Raw genomic sequence first — 15,554 nt, 5'->3', positions numbered from 1 at the left:
CAAACCCCAAAACAATGAAGATCCATTCCTACCATTCACTCCTGTTCTGACAGCTTTTAAGGAGGCAAAATGCACAGTACGCCTGAGATGATTTGACCGCCTAAGAGATTAAAACAAAAACTAGGTGAAACAATCAGAAATACCTAAAAGAGTTCCCACCTACTGCAGAAACTGCTTTTTACTCATCACCAGAAGGAAAAGAAACCAAAAGCAGAGGGGAACATACAGACACTTTTATTGCTCACCCTTTATACAACAGCAAACCTTCAGCCATTTTCTTTCACAGCTTGACAATGTTTATGTACACAAAAAACCCAGCAAGAAGCATTATGTGGCTTTCAGTAAAGGAAAAAAAACAACAAAACAAACCAAACCCAACACATTAGAACATCAAACTCAGCCAGGCTTTGTTTTCTGCAGCAATAATCAAAGGGCTTCCTCCAGGCAGGAACTAAACTTCCCAGGCCGTAGTGCATTTCTTTAAAAAAGACAACCCCCAAAACAAATTGCCCTGGATCTGCTGAGCCAGTGGTATTAACTTGCAAATAAAATAATTTCACTTTTTGTTTTTTCTTCTAGCTGATTTCAAGTAAAAAATTAAGTTTGAAGGAGGAGCAACTTGTTTTGGATGGATGCAGGTCAGTTTGAATTGCTACACCTAACTACAGGCCTATGTACACTACCAGTTCACAATTTAGCTTAGTTTTAAGTGATCTTTGCAGATTTTGGCGGCGGTAAGTCTTCAGACTTGAGAAGGTGGGAAAAAAATGGTTTGATGTAAGATAAGGCTACCAAATGTGACATCTACAGCAGAGCTCATATAATAGATAACAAACCTGTCTGTTAGAGGGAAGTTGCTCTGTGGGCCTGCATGTGTGTGTAACTTTGATTAAAACAGGACAGCAATCCAAAAGCAATATTCAGCACTGATTTTAGGTCATGTAACTGAACAATGGCTAGGGGATGCAGAAATTCCATTGTATATTGCAACATATAATTGTGACTAGACCAGTCTTCATTTTTCTCAAATCAAAGTGTCAAGCAAAACACAGCAGGTAGTTTTGGAATCAATGTACTTTGAGCAGATGTCAATACAACAACAAAAGAGCATGACTATTAATTTACGATTAGGTGGAGTGCAGTGAGTAGTTATGACACATTCAATTCAGACAGACTGGGGGGGAAGGAAAGTCTACAGAAAGCTGTACTTAGTTCAGCACATAACATCCCACCCCAAAAGATTCTGCCTGACACATACAAACCTGTACTAATTCAAAAGTGATTAAATCAGGACTCTGAAACAAGGTTTTATTATCTGAGCTCTGCTGAAGCAAAAGGTTTTAGCAGCCTCAACTTGTGAAATGTCTTCCTTGTCCAAAACCAGACTGATTATACTGATAGCCTCCATGCTGGAAATGTTGCTCAAATTGCCCACCTTGATTAAAATTCTGTCCACCTCTGCCTCCCCAGCCTCCTCCTTGACCGCCACGGCCACCCCGCCCACCACGGCCACCCCGCCCTCCTCCACGGCCACCCCCTCGGTCACTGTGGGACCCGCCATCTTGGTATCTGTTGTCTTGCTGGTAGCCACCACCTCCTTGGTAGCCACTTCCCGTGTATGAACATGACTGGTAGCCACCATAGCCTCCTCCTTGATAGCCACCGCCACCACCATGGTAGCCACCCGTCTGAAAACCTGCATCTCTGTAATTGCTATCCCTGTAGTTGCCATCCTGGTAGCCACCACCTCCACCATCTGTCCACCCTCCCTGGAGTTTGTTTCCTCTTCCACCTCCTCTGCCACCATGATCATAACCGCCACGTCCTCCTCGCCCTCCTCGATCATGGCCTCCTTGATCATGACCCCCTCGTTCATGACCTCCTCTTCCTCCTCGGTCATGACCACCGTGGCTATGACCTCCATGGTCATAACCTCCTCGCCCTCCATATGAGGATTCATAGCCACCTCTTCCTCCTCGGCCACCACCTTGTTGTGGACCAGCCTCTGGTCTTTTCTGCCAGGGTGGCATCTCAGGAGGTGGTGGTTCAATTTCATTGGGCCTTCCTCCTCTATCAGGTACTCTGCCCATTAGCACCTGTAAAGAGAAAGGAACAACTGTCTTAAGAGTTGTAAGATCTCACAGAAGCAGGGTACTTTGTTAATTTTTGTTAGTCTTGAAGGACACTCAGTACTGATAATGGAATTAAGTTAACAGAATACACATCAGCAGCAGGGCAGTGGGCAGTGCCATATTCCTAGTAAAGCGTATATATGATCTGATTATATTCACATCTGTCTTCCCACTTTCTTTTAAATTTCACGCTCCAACTACACTAAAAAGGTGCAAAAATTATTGGGAGTGGGAGGTCAAATTATGCCACTATTGCATTCTAAATGAACTAGAACATTACCTGAGCTACAAAATGGAGAAAAGCACCTATGAACACACAACTTTAAAAGTATACTTTGGTGCACAGCTCCTGATCTTCAAGTTCAGCAAATGTACTTTCATGAGCCTGTAGAAACTTAATTCTTGAAACATGGAAACTGTTTAGTCAGAACCATATTTCTACACTATCATTACTAAAAGTACACTTGACTAGAATTTCTCATTTGTGTGCAGAGGAGAATCTGACCCATGACATACTCACAGATTTTAATAGATTCTATTTATGCAGGACAGAAAGTTACTGTGTAGGTGTTATTTTGGATATCATGACAGAATTAGGCAGCAGCCGTGCAAGAACATCAGTAATGCTGATAAAACTGAGCAGACAACTCCTGCTGAAAATGATCAAATGTTTCAACTTTTTTTTTTTCCAGTGCCCCTAGGAGGGGGTAATCTGAACCTTAACAAGTAAAGCCACAGTTCCTCATAATGCTCTGATGTAAGATTTATTGTATTTAATATGTCAAGTTTCTTACTCCTCATTTCCAACTTCCATTTAAGCCCATGAAAAAAAAGTAGGATTTATTACTGAATTCAAGTAACTTTAATATTCACGACAGAAAAAGTGATGTTAGCTACTTGTCCACAAGGGTACCTTATTAATGGCACATGCAGTCTTCTCTCGGATGGATCCGCTGCTCGTTCTCATAATTTTTGACAGATCTTGCCGAGCTGCCAAGAGATTTGCAACAGAAATAGTGCACTTAGTGGATAAGAGGGCACGTTTTGGCTGGTAGACTTTAGCCAGCTTTTCTGTCTGACTCTGTTGAAGAAAAGAAAAACAAAACTCAGTCAGACAAAGTGACAGGAAAACAATCTTGCCAGAAGAATCAATACTGAAGAACAAGATGTCACTGCAAATACAACAAAAAAAAAGTGCATATAAGAGCACTTTTTTTTGTAGCCAAGAATCACCACATTAAAGCTAACATTTGTCAAATTAATTTTTTATACAACAGAGGAAGCACTATTCTAAATCAACTGACAAGACACTGATTTTCTGACAATCTTAACAGCAAACATGGACAAATCTCTGCCCCACATCCATTCCATTTACACTAGCAAAGTCCCCAGCCCTGCATCACTAGAACAAGGATGCAATCACTCTTTCAGTCTTTCTTCCAATCAGCATTATCACAGAATCAAGCCATCAAGAGGTACTAGCATAACTAAATCTCTCAACTACTTGTCTCAGTTCAGTTCTTTGTCTTGCATACTGTATAGTCCACACTAGAAATTGGATCTTTGCACTCAACTTTGCTTTGCAATCAATCTCTCTCCCTCTACTGCATTATAGTATTCATATTTCAAATATCTTAAGGCACGATAGCAGTTATCCAGTTGACAGAGGTAACAGAAATCTGCATGAGTAAATACGCTGGTTACGTCTCTGCGTGGTCAGAGCATAATGTAGGTTGCAGTTAAGATAAAACAGATTGCAATACTCAGCCAAAATGGCTGCAGAGACAGCTGGACTTCTATTGACAGCGGTGGGAACAGGCAAGGGAGGTTTTCCAACACATTTCTCAACAGGGTAAGAATTTGAGAACAAGTTTTAAAACCCTAAAATCCTATTTTTCACCTAAAAGCAGAACTGGAAATGATAAAAGGGGAGGTATGCATTTCCAAGCGACTCCAAGCTAAATTTTTAGAACCAAGAGCTTCTACTCTTACACTGCAACTGAATAGAGTATATTCAGAATTAAGGAAAACATTAACTTTGTTACCTGACAGCTCACATTTTACAATTAAAATGCAGTTGCTTTTGTATAAATCACATACCAAAGTAAAACATTTGACAATTCTTGGTCACAAATTCTGACTAAAACCACAGTCTCAAAACTGCTAGCAGCGTTAGCAGACTTGGTTTAGCTGTTGAAAATAAAAGTTACATATCACTTTTAAGATCCTGACATACTTTGTGTCTGCTTTTTTTTTAAACTATAAAACATAGGGAATGTGGAGAGCATGTAACTAATTTTAAAAGCATATTACTTGGAGAAAGCACAGCTCACGTCATAGCCACTTGCACAGTTCAAAGACGAGAACAGCATATAAAATATTACCCTGACTATGAGGCAAAAGTGCAAGCAGTGCCTTAGGAGCTATTCACATGGGCATCTGTTGAGATGTGCCTGCAGACGCACTTTGAGGAAATCTGATAACTGTAGACAGCACAAAGCTAAAGGGTCATCAAGAGAAAGATGCTATTATATCATCACATAAATGCAGCACTTTGAGATTCACACTGAGGTCCTCTCAATGCAAATGGTTGTAGCCATAATCTTCTGTTACTATTTTTCTAGCATCCACTATGTACAGTAACTGTACATCCTGGCTTTTGTGTATGTTACACATGGTCCATCATCTCATCCCACATGCTGCTTTTAAACTCAAAGAGATCAGTTTAAAGTAAAATTTGGCGGTCATCTTATACGGACAGAAAATTCTTTATAAAACACAAACCAAAATCAGATAACTCCTCTGGTTATATCTTGCTCAAAGGGTAAAACAACAAAGCAGTTTTCCAGGGATAATTAAGATAAAGAATGACCATAAACCAGAACTTCACAGCAAGTTATTTGTACCTTAGCTCTATCTGACCAGCCAAAGGACTGCACGGTAACATCCAATCGTTTGACTAACAGTTTTCTTCGGACTTCATATTCGTTGACTATGGCTTGATTAATTGCTTCAATTTTTTCCTGAAACAAAAATTTACAAACATAACCGACAGATTAGAGATAAAACATTTCTATTTCAGACAATAAATTACATGGATAAAAGAGAACCAGACACACACAAACATTAATCAGGACTTAAGCCTGCAATCAACTATCTTGTCAAATGGGTCCACATAAGGTATGTTTTCTGACAGTTTTCCCAAAGGCTTCACAGGCTACTACCTCTACATTCAGTCTGGTACTAACTTGTATCTAACAGGCACAATAGTTTGTTGCTCATAAGGAACTTAAAGCTGTTGATGCATTTCTCAATACTCCCAGGACAGAGAAGCAAAAAGTGAGAAAAGACCAGATGCAGCACGCTGAAGGAGATACAAGGACAACCTAAATCCTAGGGACCAAAGAGCCCTTGCCTGCTTAAAAAGAAGTAAGCTTAAGGCCAAAGATAGAGCACTAAAAGTAACATACTGTAAGAGGATCTCGATTAAAACACAATCTGCATACAGACATGACAACTAAGTGCCCTACAGGTAGAAGACATCACTAGAAATACACATGGTAGCACACAATGCTCTCGTCAGAGCAACAGTTGAGATATGCTCCAGTGAGGAAATGATTTGTGTACAGATATAAGTCTGACTGAAGGGAAGTGGTGGGTGCCCACTTTCAGCCCAGACAGTACAAGTATTTGAGGATACAGACTGTTGGAAATAGAAAGCCTTCAAGACTTCGAGAAAGAGGCCCAAAAGAGACTCAGTCTTAATCATAGCTTTGTACTGTTCAGCAGCAGCACCTCACCAAGGCAACATCCTTCTAGAGCAGTAGATGACAAAACCAAGTCCTGATTGGAGATGATCATGGTTCTGCCACCTGGGCGTACAGCCTCTCAGCTTCCACCTGCACACTCACTACTTCATAGGGAAGAGACTATGAAGGAAGAATACTACTCCAGCAGCACAGAAAGAGAGGAAGAAACAAGAGGAGGACCCATAGGCTAGCTAAAAAGAAGCTACAGAAAGGAGTGTTACATTATGTCAGCAAAGCTACATCATTCCAGCACTGGAAAGCAGCAGAAGAGGAAAGGAACAAGCACACAGCTCAGCCACTATAAATAGCAGCTTTCTCTCTTATTATGGAAAACATTTGTATGCATCTGTTCATACAGATTCATGAGCTCAATAAAGATCTTTCAGCAGTTCTTGAGGATTTATGTATCAGCATATATTTTTAAAACACTGCAAAAAAAAAAAAAATTGTCTTTTCCTCTTTATATAAGTGACCAAAGGAAATAGGCTCTAACACTTGCAACTGCTTACCCAGTGAGCCGGTCCCAGCTGTTTCTTCAAGAGAGGTTTTCCAACATGATTAGGTGGAACCTTTGCTAGGGTTTCTTTCAGCTGTTAGGAGACATACCAAAATATAAGCATTGCCTGAAAAGTAGCTTTTTAAGATTCAGCTTACAGCAGAAGACTATTAAATGGTCACAGACAAAACAAAGCAGCTTCCAATATCAAGTTTTCTTTGAGACAGAGAACAAAATATACCTATTTTGGAAAGCAAAAATAGGCAAAAAGTATTTTAGTATTTCTGGTAGTCCTGGCTACAATTATCTAAAAATTGAGAGGATTACAGAGATACACACTTAAAATAGTATGTTTCCATGAACTACAGCTCCCCTTGAACACAAATACTCTACGCGTCATCCTCTTAATTTAGGAAAAAAACAGAAAAGCTTGTATCAAAAAGGTTTAGACTACAGGAAACAACAGAACCTAAAAAAAATAATCTCTTTTCAATCAAAAGGAAAAAGCATTCAATATGATTCAATATTTCATTTGGATTTTAAAAATGTGGGTACTATTGTTAGAAGTTTTGAGATGGGAAAAGATAACCTACAGACTTTATGGGGAAGAAATGGAGCAGCAAGGACAAAGACTTGGATCAAAGTATGCTGGAATTATGAAGCTTCACTTGTCCACTACTGCAAACCACATTTTTCAGCCCTTTCAACTGTTCATTCTAGCAGTAAATTGAACAGGTATGGTGACCCTGTCTTCCAATAGGTGTTGAGCGTCCCATTTGTTAAACAGAGATTTTAAATGGAATAGCAGAGCTGTGGGTGGATCGTTAACAATGAGTCAAATATACAAAGATGGCATCCCAAACCAAAACACAAACATCAAGAAAAATATAGCTAGATTTTCTTACTACAGGACAAAGTGTTGCCATTGCAAGGCTCACTTTTTTAAGAACAAGTAAACTGAAGGGTGATTCCTTGCTTAACTATCTCCTTAAAATGAATATTTTACTTGACTTAGTTTTCACATTCTTCTCAACTTTGTGACACATTTTCATTGGAAAATAAGATTATTTTTTTTTAATTAATTAGATAGATTTACTTTATCCTCAAACACTACCAGCACCTGACATGTTTGGACCGTAAGCTGTACAGTATTTCGGAAGTAACACAGAACCATAGCATCATTTGTGTTGGAAGGGATCCTTAAAGGTCACCCAGTCCAACTCCCCTGCAATGAACAGGGTTAGATCAGGTTGCTCAGAGCCTGATCTGCAGGTTAAATCTTTTACTTCATTAAACTGTAAAGATTGTTCATATAGAATACAACCTATGGATACAAATCATAAAGGTAACATTTATGTAGCCTTAATGATTTTACAAGGTGTATCCAAGTTGGGCTATAAAGAAAGACAAGGAAATTCAATGAGACAGTAAAGCAAAGCATTAGATTCAGAAGATTATGATCATATCATTTGTGTTTTTACAGCTAGTGCTGTTCATTTTTATGAGTATTTTTTACTTTTTCTTGAAAATGGAAGCACAGATTTCTTAACGCATCTAATCGACAAGTGCCCATAACGCCAAAACCAGAAAAAACCCAAACTGCTTCCATTCCACATCCTGGGCTGATGGAAAAACCATCATTCCCTTCTTCAACAGGTCAAACCAAACAAGATTTTTTGTTTGGTTGTTGTTTTTGCTTTTTTTTAATAAGGGTGGGGAGCATGAAATAGAGCGCTGGTTCCAGCTGCTTCAATTTGGTTAAGTACAATGCAACTAAAGAGTTACTTAAAGAACTTTTCTGAGAGCATTCTGTGGAGCTACATAAACACATCTGTTCTTTAAAGTTCACAAAGATTCTTTGCTTCTGTTCTGTTTTCCCCTGCAAGAGGAAAAATTGTGTGTCTGTACACTGGATAGTCTATTCCACTTCATTTTTTGGCTTTGTAAGAATTGCTCGAACAAAAGGAAAACTTTAAGAAAACAAAGTGCAACCTGGAGAACACATACATGTAAAGAAACAAAAATGGAACCACAAGAACTGATAAAGCCTCAGGGAAAAGGGGTGAACTTAACTTTAGCTATAACACCACCTTTTAATTTGAACGTTTTTAACAGGAAATTCCTGTAGAAGCTTGTTCTTATGTCTGTATCTTGAAATAGATTTCTCCTTAATATTCTTCCCAAGGGCTAAGCTCAGCATTTTCTACGTCTCCTGCAACAGGTGATGACATTAAAACCAAGAGCAGAGTAAGAAACACCTCACCCTTTAAGGCAACGATAGCACTAGTCCCTGACCCCATGCCTTGGCATTGAAAAAGCCTTTAAGCTCATTTTCCAAATTCTGACTCTTGGCACACCCAGTAAACCACCACAATTCAAACTCTGGAATTTCAAGAGAGACAAATCTCTCCTTGGTAGCAAACTATTTTCCATCGAAACAGCAACACAGTAAGCACTCTAGTTTTGTTCCTTCGGTTCTTACTTTTTTTTCAATTCCACTGAAGAACTGGAACATCGTTATGTTGGCTGGAGGCTTGGACATGCCTAAAGCAATACATATGCCTTTTAGCTCCTGAAAGACTTCACTGCCACCTCCTTCCTGTGCTTTTTTAGGAGGGGCGTTCACACACAGCATTCTGGCAGCTTCCAGTTCTGAGATGAGGTATGCTGGGGTAAGAAAAATTAGATTTCAGCATCAGATACAGCCTAGGAAAATATTTTAGAACCAATAACAACTCAAGTGCTCACAATCAACTAATGTGCAAATGGCATGGCTTAGTTAAAGCTGTAATTCTGGTATCCACACAATATTTCTAACAACCACTAAGGTCAATGCTAGATACAAATTAACAGGAGAAAAGTTCAGTGCAACAAATAAAAGCCTGGAAAAAAAATCCCTACAATTCTGACAGGTATTATTACAGATTTCAGTGCACAACTCTTTTCCTTCAGGCTTTGCCCAGCAAGGACAGGAGACTAGGAACAAGAAAATAAGCAGGATGAGAGACTCACACATGCACTTAAAGCTAAACATGCAAACACTGCTCAAGGCTCTGGGAAATGACACAAGGACGTGAGTAAATAAAAGTGAAATGTTGGATGAGTCCCTTCTACTTTTCCCATGAATGATGCAGAGTGGAAAAACAATCTCACTTTTTAAAGTAATGTTGAGTATTCAGGTTTACCATCCCAGAAAAGAAAACAGCAATTGATAAAGCCAAAGCCAGAATGCATGCAAAGCTCCCCGACATTAGAACTGTGAGAGCCTATCACCACATCTGAACTCCTTTGTCAATAAAATAAAACAAAATAGTGACAGGATGACATGAAATGGTTTTAAGCTGGAAGTGGGTAGTTTTAGACTAGATATTAGAAAGAAATTCTTTACAGTGAGGCTGGTGAGACACTGAACAGGCTGCCCAGAGAGGCTATGGATTCCCCCTCCCTGGAGGTGTCCTCAAGGCCCCTGGATGCGGCTGTGAGCAACCTGGTCTACAGGGAGGTGTCCCTGCCTGGAGCAGGGGGTTGGAACTACGTGATTTTAAAGGTCTCTTCCAGCTCAAACCATTCTATGAAAAATCACAACATTTCTGAATGTGGTCTGAGGCTGTAATTGCAGCACTGTGATGTAGGTTACAGTAATAGCGTACAGCCTTCAGCTGAAGTTTCCACAATACTAGGATTTGAATTAAAAAAAACCACATTTAACAATACTTTTGTCTTGAATCACACTGGGTGTGTTTAACATCAATTTAAAGAATTAGTTCTTAAAACAAGGATTGAAAGACGCTACAGTGATTTAAAAAAAGACCTCTGAATATATAAAACTATAATATTAAAAAACAAAAAAACAGCTTACTACCTCCAAAACTGGAATTTTCTTTTGCCTATGCCAGCACTGCACTGAATTGAGTGATGCTGCTCACCAAGACTGTCCTGCCTACTTATGTTTAGCTGGTGCTTTTGGTCAGAATACTGTTTTGCCTTTCAAGTGACATAAGCTATGCTGCATTTTGGTTCTGCTTTTAATATAAAATACCCCAGCACTCACACTCAAAGCATAAATCTTTTTCCAAAAACAAAAAAGAAAATAAAATGAGTTTATGGCTCACATAAAACAGGACACCTAATAAGTTAGTTTGATGCAGGTAATGAAAGCTGTGTGAAAGTTTTAGGTATTAGGATTATGTTATACACAAAGACTTTGGCATCAATTTCAAGTCCACATTTAACAGTAAACAAAGTATTCCTGCCAGATGGAACACAAGAGTTCAGCTTCTGAACATAACCTTATATTACCAACATGTACATCACCCAAGACCTCTGGGATAAGCCCAGTCACTCGCAAGCCAAATTTACTGAATGGCTTAGCTCACAGAGAACAAGTCAAAGGGCAGAATTGTTTGAACTATTAATGCGATGCGATTAATGTGATGATTACCTCATTTCACCTGATATTTTTGAACATATTATCAAATTGAGTTCGGATTTAAGCCTTACTACCTATTCTTTTCCAGCTGCTGCAATACAGGAACCTACACTATAATTCATTTCTCAGCTGGAGGTAGAATGATATTCCTGCTTTGAACAGGTAAAGAATCAGAAGCAGCTGAAAACAAAACAAATGCTGAATTTAAGACCAGATTCAATTTAGCATTAAGATTCTTAACTCTGACACTTGCCATTTTATTTGTTTTAAATGTGCATCAACATTACATATGTTTTCCAAACTTCAGTGCTATTTCTTCCACACTTAAAATTCCTGAGCAGGAATAAAAGCAAGTAAGATTTTCAGGATGGAAAAGCGACAGGAGGACATCACTTGCTACTATTCATTTCTTTTGAAGCAACAGAAAGTAATATTGAGAGTGTTTACTAAGGGAGATAATCAAAAGAACTTGAGCTGGGATCTTTTCCACAACAATTTCAACTACTGTAGGAGAGCAGGAAAATGCAAGTCCTATTGCACCTTGCAAGTCAGCTGAGGGGGACACTAAAGTGATGATGCATCTGATGTTAGTGGATGTTTTTATGTCCTTTCTGAACAAAGCTCAGTAGCTAAATCTTGATAGAAGTCTCACATGATTTTCCACTTCAGAGCACCTTCTGAGAAGCAGGAGAGGCTTTTCACTAGTGAATGCAAGAAGGGTTAACACTCAAAATATCGTCATGCACTGGCTACAGAGTGACTGGTAAATTTATGAGACCCTAACGTGTAATAGTCTGACACCAGACATTACAGGGAAAAAATATTATTAACTTTAGGTAGCTGCTTTTATAGCGAAACAAAGCACCTTGTCATAACATCTCACTAAGTGTAAGAACATGAGTCTTTGCACAGAAACCACATTTGCTTGCAATTTCAACTTACTAAGCAGCAAGAGACAGTTCTTTTGGTTAAGAAGGCGTTTTGTCACATCTCCTGACGTTAACGATGTGTAAGGACAGTTCATTTCAGCCAGCAACCCACTCACTTCGAGTTGAAATTCTTCAGCTTCATTTGGACCTTAGAAGAAAAATAATCATTTGTTTATAGCTTGACTTTTCTGGCAATGAATGAACTAAGTTTACTCTTAAAAATAATAATGCTTTGCTTCAGTTGCTTTCTAACATGAAAATCCTACCTGCAATGGAAGCCAAATGCATTTAGAGTTTTTCAAAGACAGAGCACAACCTCTTTGGAGGTTTGATGTCCCTCATTATTGCAAAATTATCTTTCACTGAAAACTTAACCCAGCTACAACAGACAGCCACTGGCAAATCCTACAGTGAAAAGGGATACTGAAAACAACGTAAATTCTACAGTGTATTTTAAGTAGACCAATTGCTCGCACTACAAACATGTTAAATAAACCTGGTACGGTCAGAATAATACGGTTTATGAGTGTTCATGTTTGCATTTCCTAAGTCAGCTAACATTTGTCAACTGATCTTATTTCCTACTAACATCATTTGAAAATAATTAAGTCGTTTAAGCCAAAGATCAGTTTCCAGTACAAGTATCAGCCTAAGTGCTACTAGTGAAACAAGCCTGAAATTATTAAGCCAAATTATGGGAAAAAAATAAAAGGGATAAAGTAACAGTCGTCTTTTGAAGAGAGACTGTAAATTACAGACTGTCTTGGGCTAAACTCGAGTCACACAGAATGAAGGAAGGACTTGGTTATATATGACAAATAAAATGTTGGCAATTTGAAATTGGTGTTTAGAATACTGCCAAACTGTAAGGTGTACAGGGAGAAACTTATACCACTACAGGCAGTGAAAAGCTCTGTTATTAGTGGTAGGGAGTCAATTACACTCACAGAAGAAGGAATATTATCAAAACCAGTAAGGAAAACAGCATATTGAAATAAGCCTTCTCGTGATCTAATAAAACAACTAATTTTTCCTTAAATCCATTCCCAAAATTTAAGAAGCATCTACATTTGTACCACTGAACAAAGCTAGTACCAAAATACTCAATAACAAAATGTTTGATCCCTGTTATTACTTCAGCTTCTACTGGCTGCTCATTAGGCAAGTCTGAAATCTGAGGTGGAAAACAACTGAAAATCTGACAGCATACAGACAGTACACAGTGGTACATCAGGTATAGCAGCTGGCAACCCAGATACAGCAGGCAAGAACACACGTGAAGTGCACATTTGTGCTAGAGTTATGGCTACTTACTGTTAGTTGCTTGCACATTTTCCTCTAGTTTACAGAACAGCCGTAACTCAGATACCAACCAAGCACAGAGTTTGGTGAACTCAGGGGAACTGGCTCCACGAGAGACTGCCTGAGCCAGTGCTCCGTCATCTAACAACGGACCTTTGTAACTGCCATGCAAAACAAAAGCACAGTTCATTAAAGTTGACAGTGACCGACGTCCTGTTGCACATTTATTTTATGCTCTATATATATTGAGAGCTACACCCTCATCAGATATGAAATGCTGAACATCTAAAACTGTACGATAAATTCCTGTGCTGAGCTGTAAATGTCTGAGTAAGCCCAATCTGTCTGTGCACATTAGCTCAATGGCACTGAGACTGTGGCACAAGACATTACAATCAAATGTCTTTTTATCCTGGAGAAGGCCACCATATACAGCTGCAATTTCCTTGTCTCCAGCTCTTGGAGACACTATACTTACCTTAGACAACTACAGTCCTAAAATATCATTTCTGAACGCTGCTTTATAGCATATTGAACTATATGTATGTAGTATGGTGAACTACTGGATTGGTGCTTTTTCTGCCACTTCCTATTAAGTGTTAAAGGAAGGACTTTGATGCTTTAAAACACCTGACAGGCTAAAGGTCCTTTTTCCTAGTATTTTCCTTTGACAGATACAACATCTTAACTGTAATATCGATGCTAACTGTGATTTAAGGGATACAGCTCCTTGGCTAGCAGTCTAATCTGAAGACCCTTGACTGTGAGCAGCCTCTTACTTCTGTTCATGCTCCCACAGCTGCCTACACTCCACAGCTACTTTCTCTTAGTAGCACAATGTTGTCAGGTCTGTTTGCTCCCTGAAGCCAGAAATACCCTTTCAAACATATGGCAAGTGCATCGTGGCAGGGACCTTTTCGCATTTCAATCATTGCAATACCAGCCAAAACAGAAGCCTATTTGTCAATCTGGGGAGTTATCATCACCAGCGTAGCCTGGAAATATAATCTTTGTGGTTCAAGTCACACTCCAACAAAGCGATTTATGGGAACATGGCCAACGTGAGTCAATACAGCTGTTTGCACAGAACCGGCAGCAGCAAAGTCCCAACTGCTGCTGCCCTGAGCTCCCAGCAGTGCGAGCTTACAGCACCACACCTTCTGCTCCCTCTCTTTTGTATTGATATAACCTTTAGCGACCCTGCTGAAACATAAGCTTTAAACTACAAAAGTTTCCTGTGCAATGCAAAAAAAAAAAAAAGTGCTAAGTCATCAACAGCTTTTCAGTTGTCATTATTCATCCAAAACACAAAAACCACACAGTTTTCCTGCCTCCACACTTCCCCGTTCCCCACCTCCGGCCTGAGGTTCCTGAGGAGAGGCTCCACCACAGCTCAGGAATAGCTGCAGCCCCGACCGGTCCCCACACAGCCCGCACCCGCACCTACCCCAGGTCCTCCAGCGACTCCAGCACGTCGCTCTCCAGCAGCTCGAACTCCATCCTGCGGCGGGGAAACCTGCGCGACAGCGGCACTCAGCAGCCCCGTTACCCGCAGCAGCCCCGTTACCTGCCCGGCCCCGTTCCCCGCCCGGCCCCTCTGAGGAACAACGGCCGCGCCCCGCAGCGAGCTGAGCAACCCCCGTCACGCGCCGCCGCCCCACGCACACTGCACGTCCGCTGCACGTCCACTGCTCTTATGCTGCTCGCACGCCGTTACGCCGCCGACTGCCGGGTTGGCATGTCAGGGTGGGGGGAGGCGGGCGGGCCTCCGGGCTGCCCCGAAACGCGCCTGACCAGCGAGACCTTCTCCTGCGGCCTTATCCTCCCACCCGCAGCGTCAGACCGCGCTGAGCAAAGGAGATGAGAGTGTGAGTGGAAACGGCTGGCTGCTTTTGTAGGGCGAAAGCACGAGAGGAGCCGAGGAGGATGTGATTCTATTCAGGCTCCGCTGTGGGCAGCCCCCGAGTGAAGGACCCCTTCTCGCCGCCGCGGAGCTCACGCTGGAATGCGTTGGGGCGAGCGGCGCCGGGCGGAGAGGGACGGGGCGGCGCGGGGGACAAAAAGCCTCAGAGACAGCGCGCTTCGCGCAGCGCTGGGACCAGCGGGGACCACAACTCCCAGCCTTCACCTTATGGCCGCCTCCAGGACTGAAGTGGCTCAAGGGGCCATAAAGAGCCCTTGGCTACCGTATCAATCACCGCTTCTAAAGGCTGGCCAATCTACTGAGGGGAGAAATGCCTCCTCAGGGCCAACAGCTTAACGAGAAATGAGCAGTGTGGGCATTTACTTGCTTCTGGTTAGATAACAGTTGATATAGAGTAGCCACAAGCTCCCAGCAAGCTGCCTTACCATGGCTGGGCTAAACTTGTCTATGAAGTTGTCTATAAAGTTGTCTATAAAGTATAAACTTGTCTATGAAGTTGTCCTGCTTTTACTTCAGTCCGTCCATCTCAATTG

At 40.8% G+C, this 15,554-nt stretch overlaps 1 protein-coding gene across 2 annotated transcripts; it reads right to left on the bottom strand.

Moving 5' to 3' along the window:
* Window positions 1–218: 218 nt before the first annotated feature.
* TSLIG3A (tRNA splicing ligase complex subunit 3A) lies at window positions 219–14,827 on the bottom strand. 2 transcript variants are annotated; one of them, XM_015857708.3, is made up of 9 exons: window positions 14,763–14,827; window positions 14,545–14,613; window positions 13,110–13,258; window positions 11,809–11,943; window positions 8,920–9,104; window positions 6,451–6,531; window positions 5,039–5,155; window positions 3,046–3,213; window positions 219–2,096 (listed from the first exon to the last, which is right to left on the bottom strand). In XM_015857708.3, the coding sequence occupies exons 2-9, from the start codon at window positions 14,595–14,597 to the stop codon at window positions 1,350–1,352; spliced, it is 1,635 nt and encodes a 544-aa protein (XP_015713194.1). In that variant the 5' UTR covers window positions 14,598–14,613; window positions 14,763–14,827; the 3' UTR covers window positions 219–1,349. The 2 variants fall into 2 exon arrangements, with proteins under 2 accessions (XP_015713194.1, XP_085399363.1); XM_085543237.1 differs by having other exon boundaries at window positions 14,770–14,827.
* Window positions 14,828–15,554: the final 727 nt, after the last annotated feature.

The sequence above is a fragment of the Coturnix japonica genome, chromosome 3 (genome assembly GCF_054131305.1).
Source record: "Coturnix japonica strain WE chromosome 3, WE-NBRP24, whole genome shotgun sequence".
NCBI classification, from domain to species: domain Eukaryota; kingdom Metazoa; phylum Chordata; class Aves; order Galliformes; family Phasianidae; genus Coturnix; species Coturnix japonica.
This window is presented reverse-complemented; position numbering and strand designations above follow the sequence as displayed.

Excerpts from the sequence above, each read along its gene's own strand:
- TSLIG3A (XM_015857708.3), bottom strand. The coding sequence starts at position 14,597 with ATGGAGTTCGAGCTGCTGGAGAGCGACGTGCTGGAGTCGCTGGAGGAC. Across the intron at positions 9,105-11,808 it reads GAACTGTCTCTTGCTGCTTA|CATACCTCATCTCAGAACTG; the intron begins GTAAGTTGAAAT and ends TTCTTACCCCAG. Across the intron at positions 5,156-6,450 it reads AGCTGGGACCGGCTCACTGG|GAAAAAATTGAAGCAATTAA; the intron begins GTAAGCAGTTGC and ends TTTTTGTTTCAG.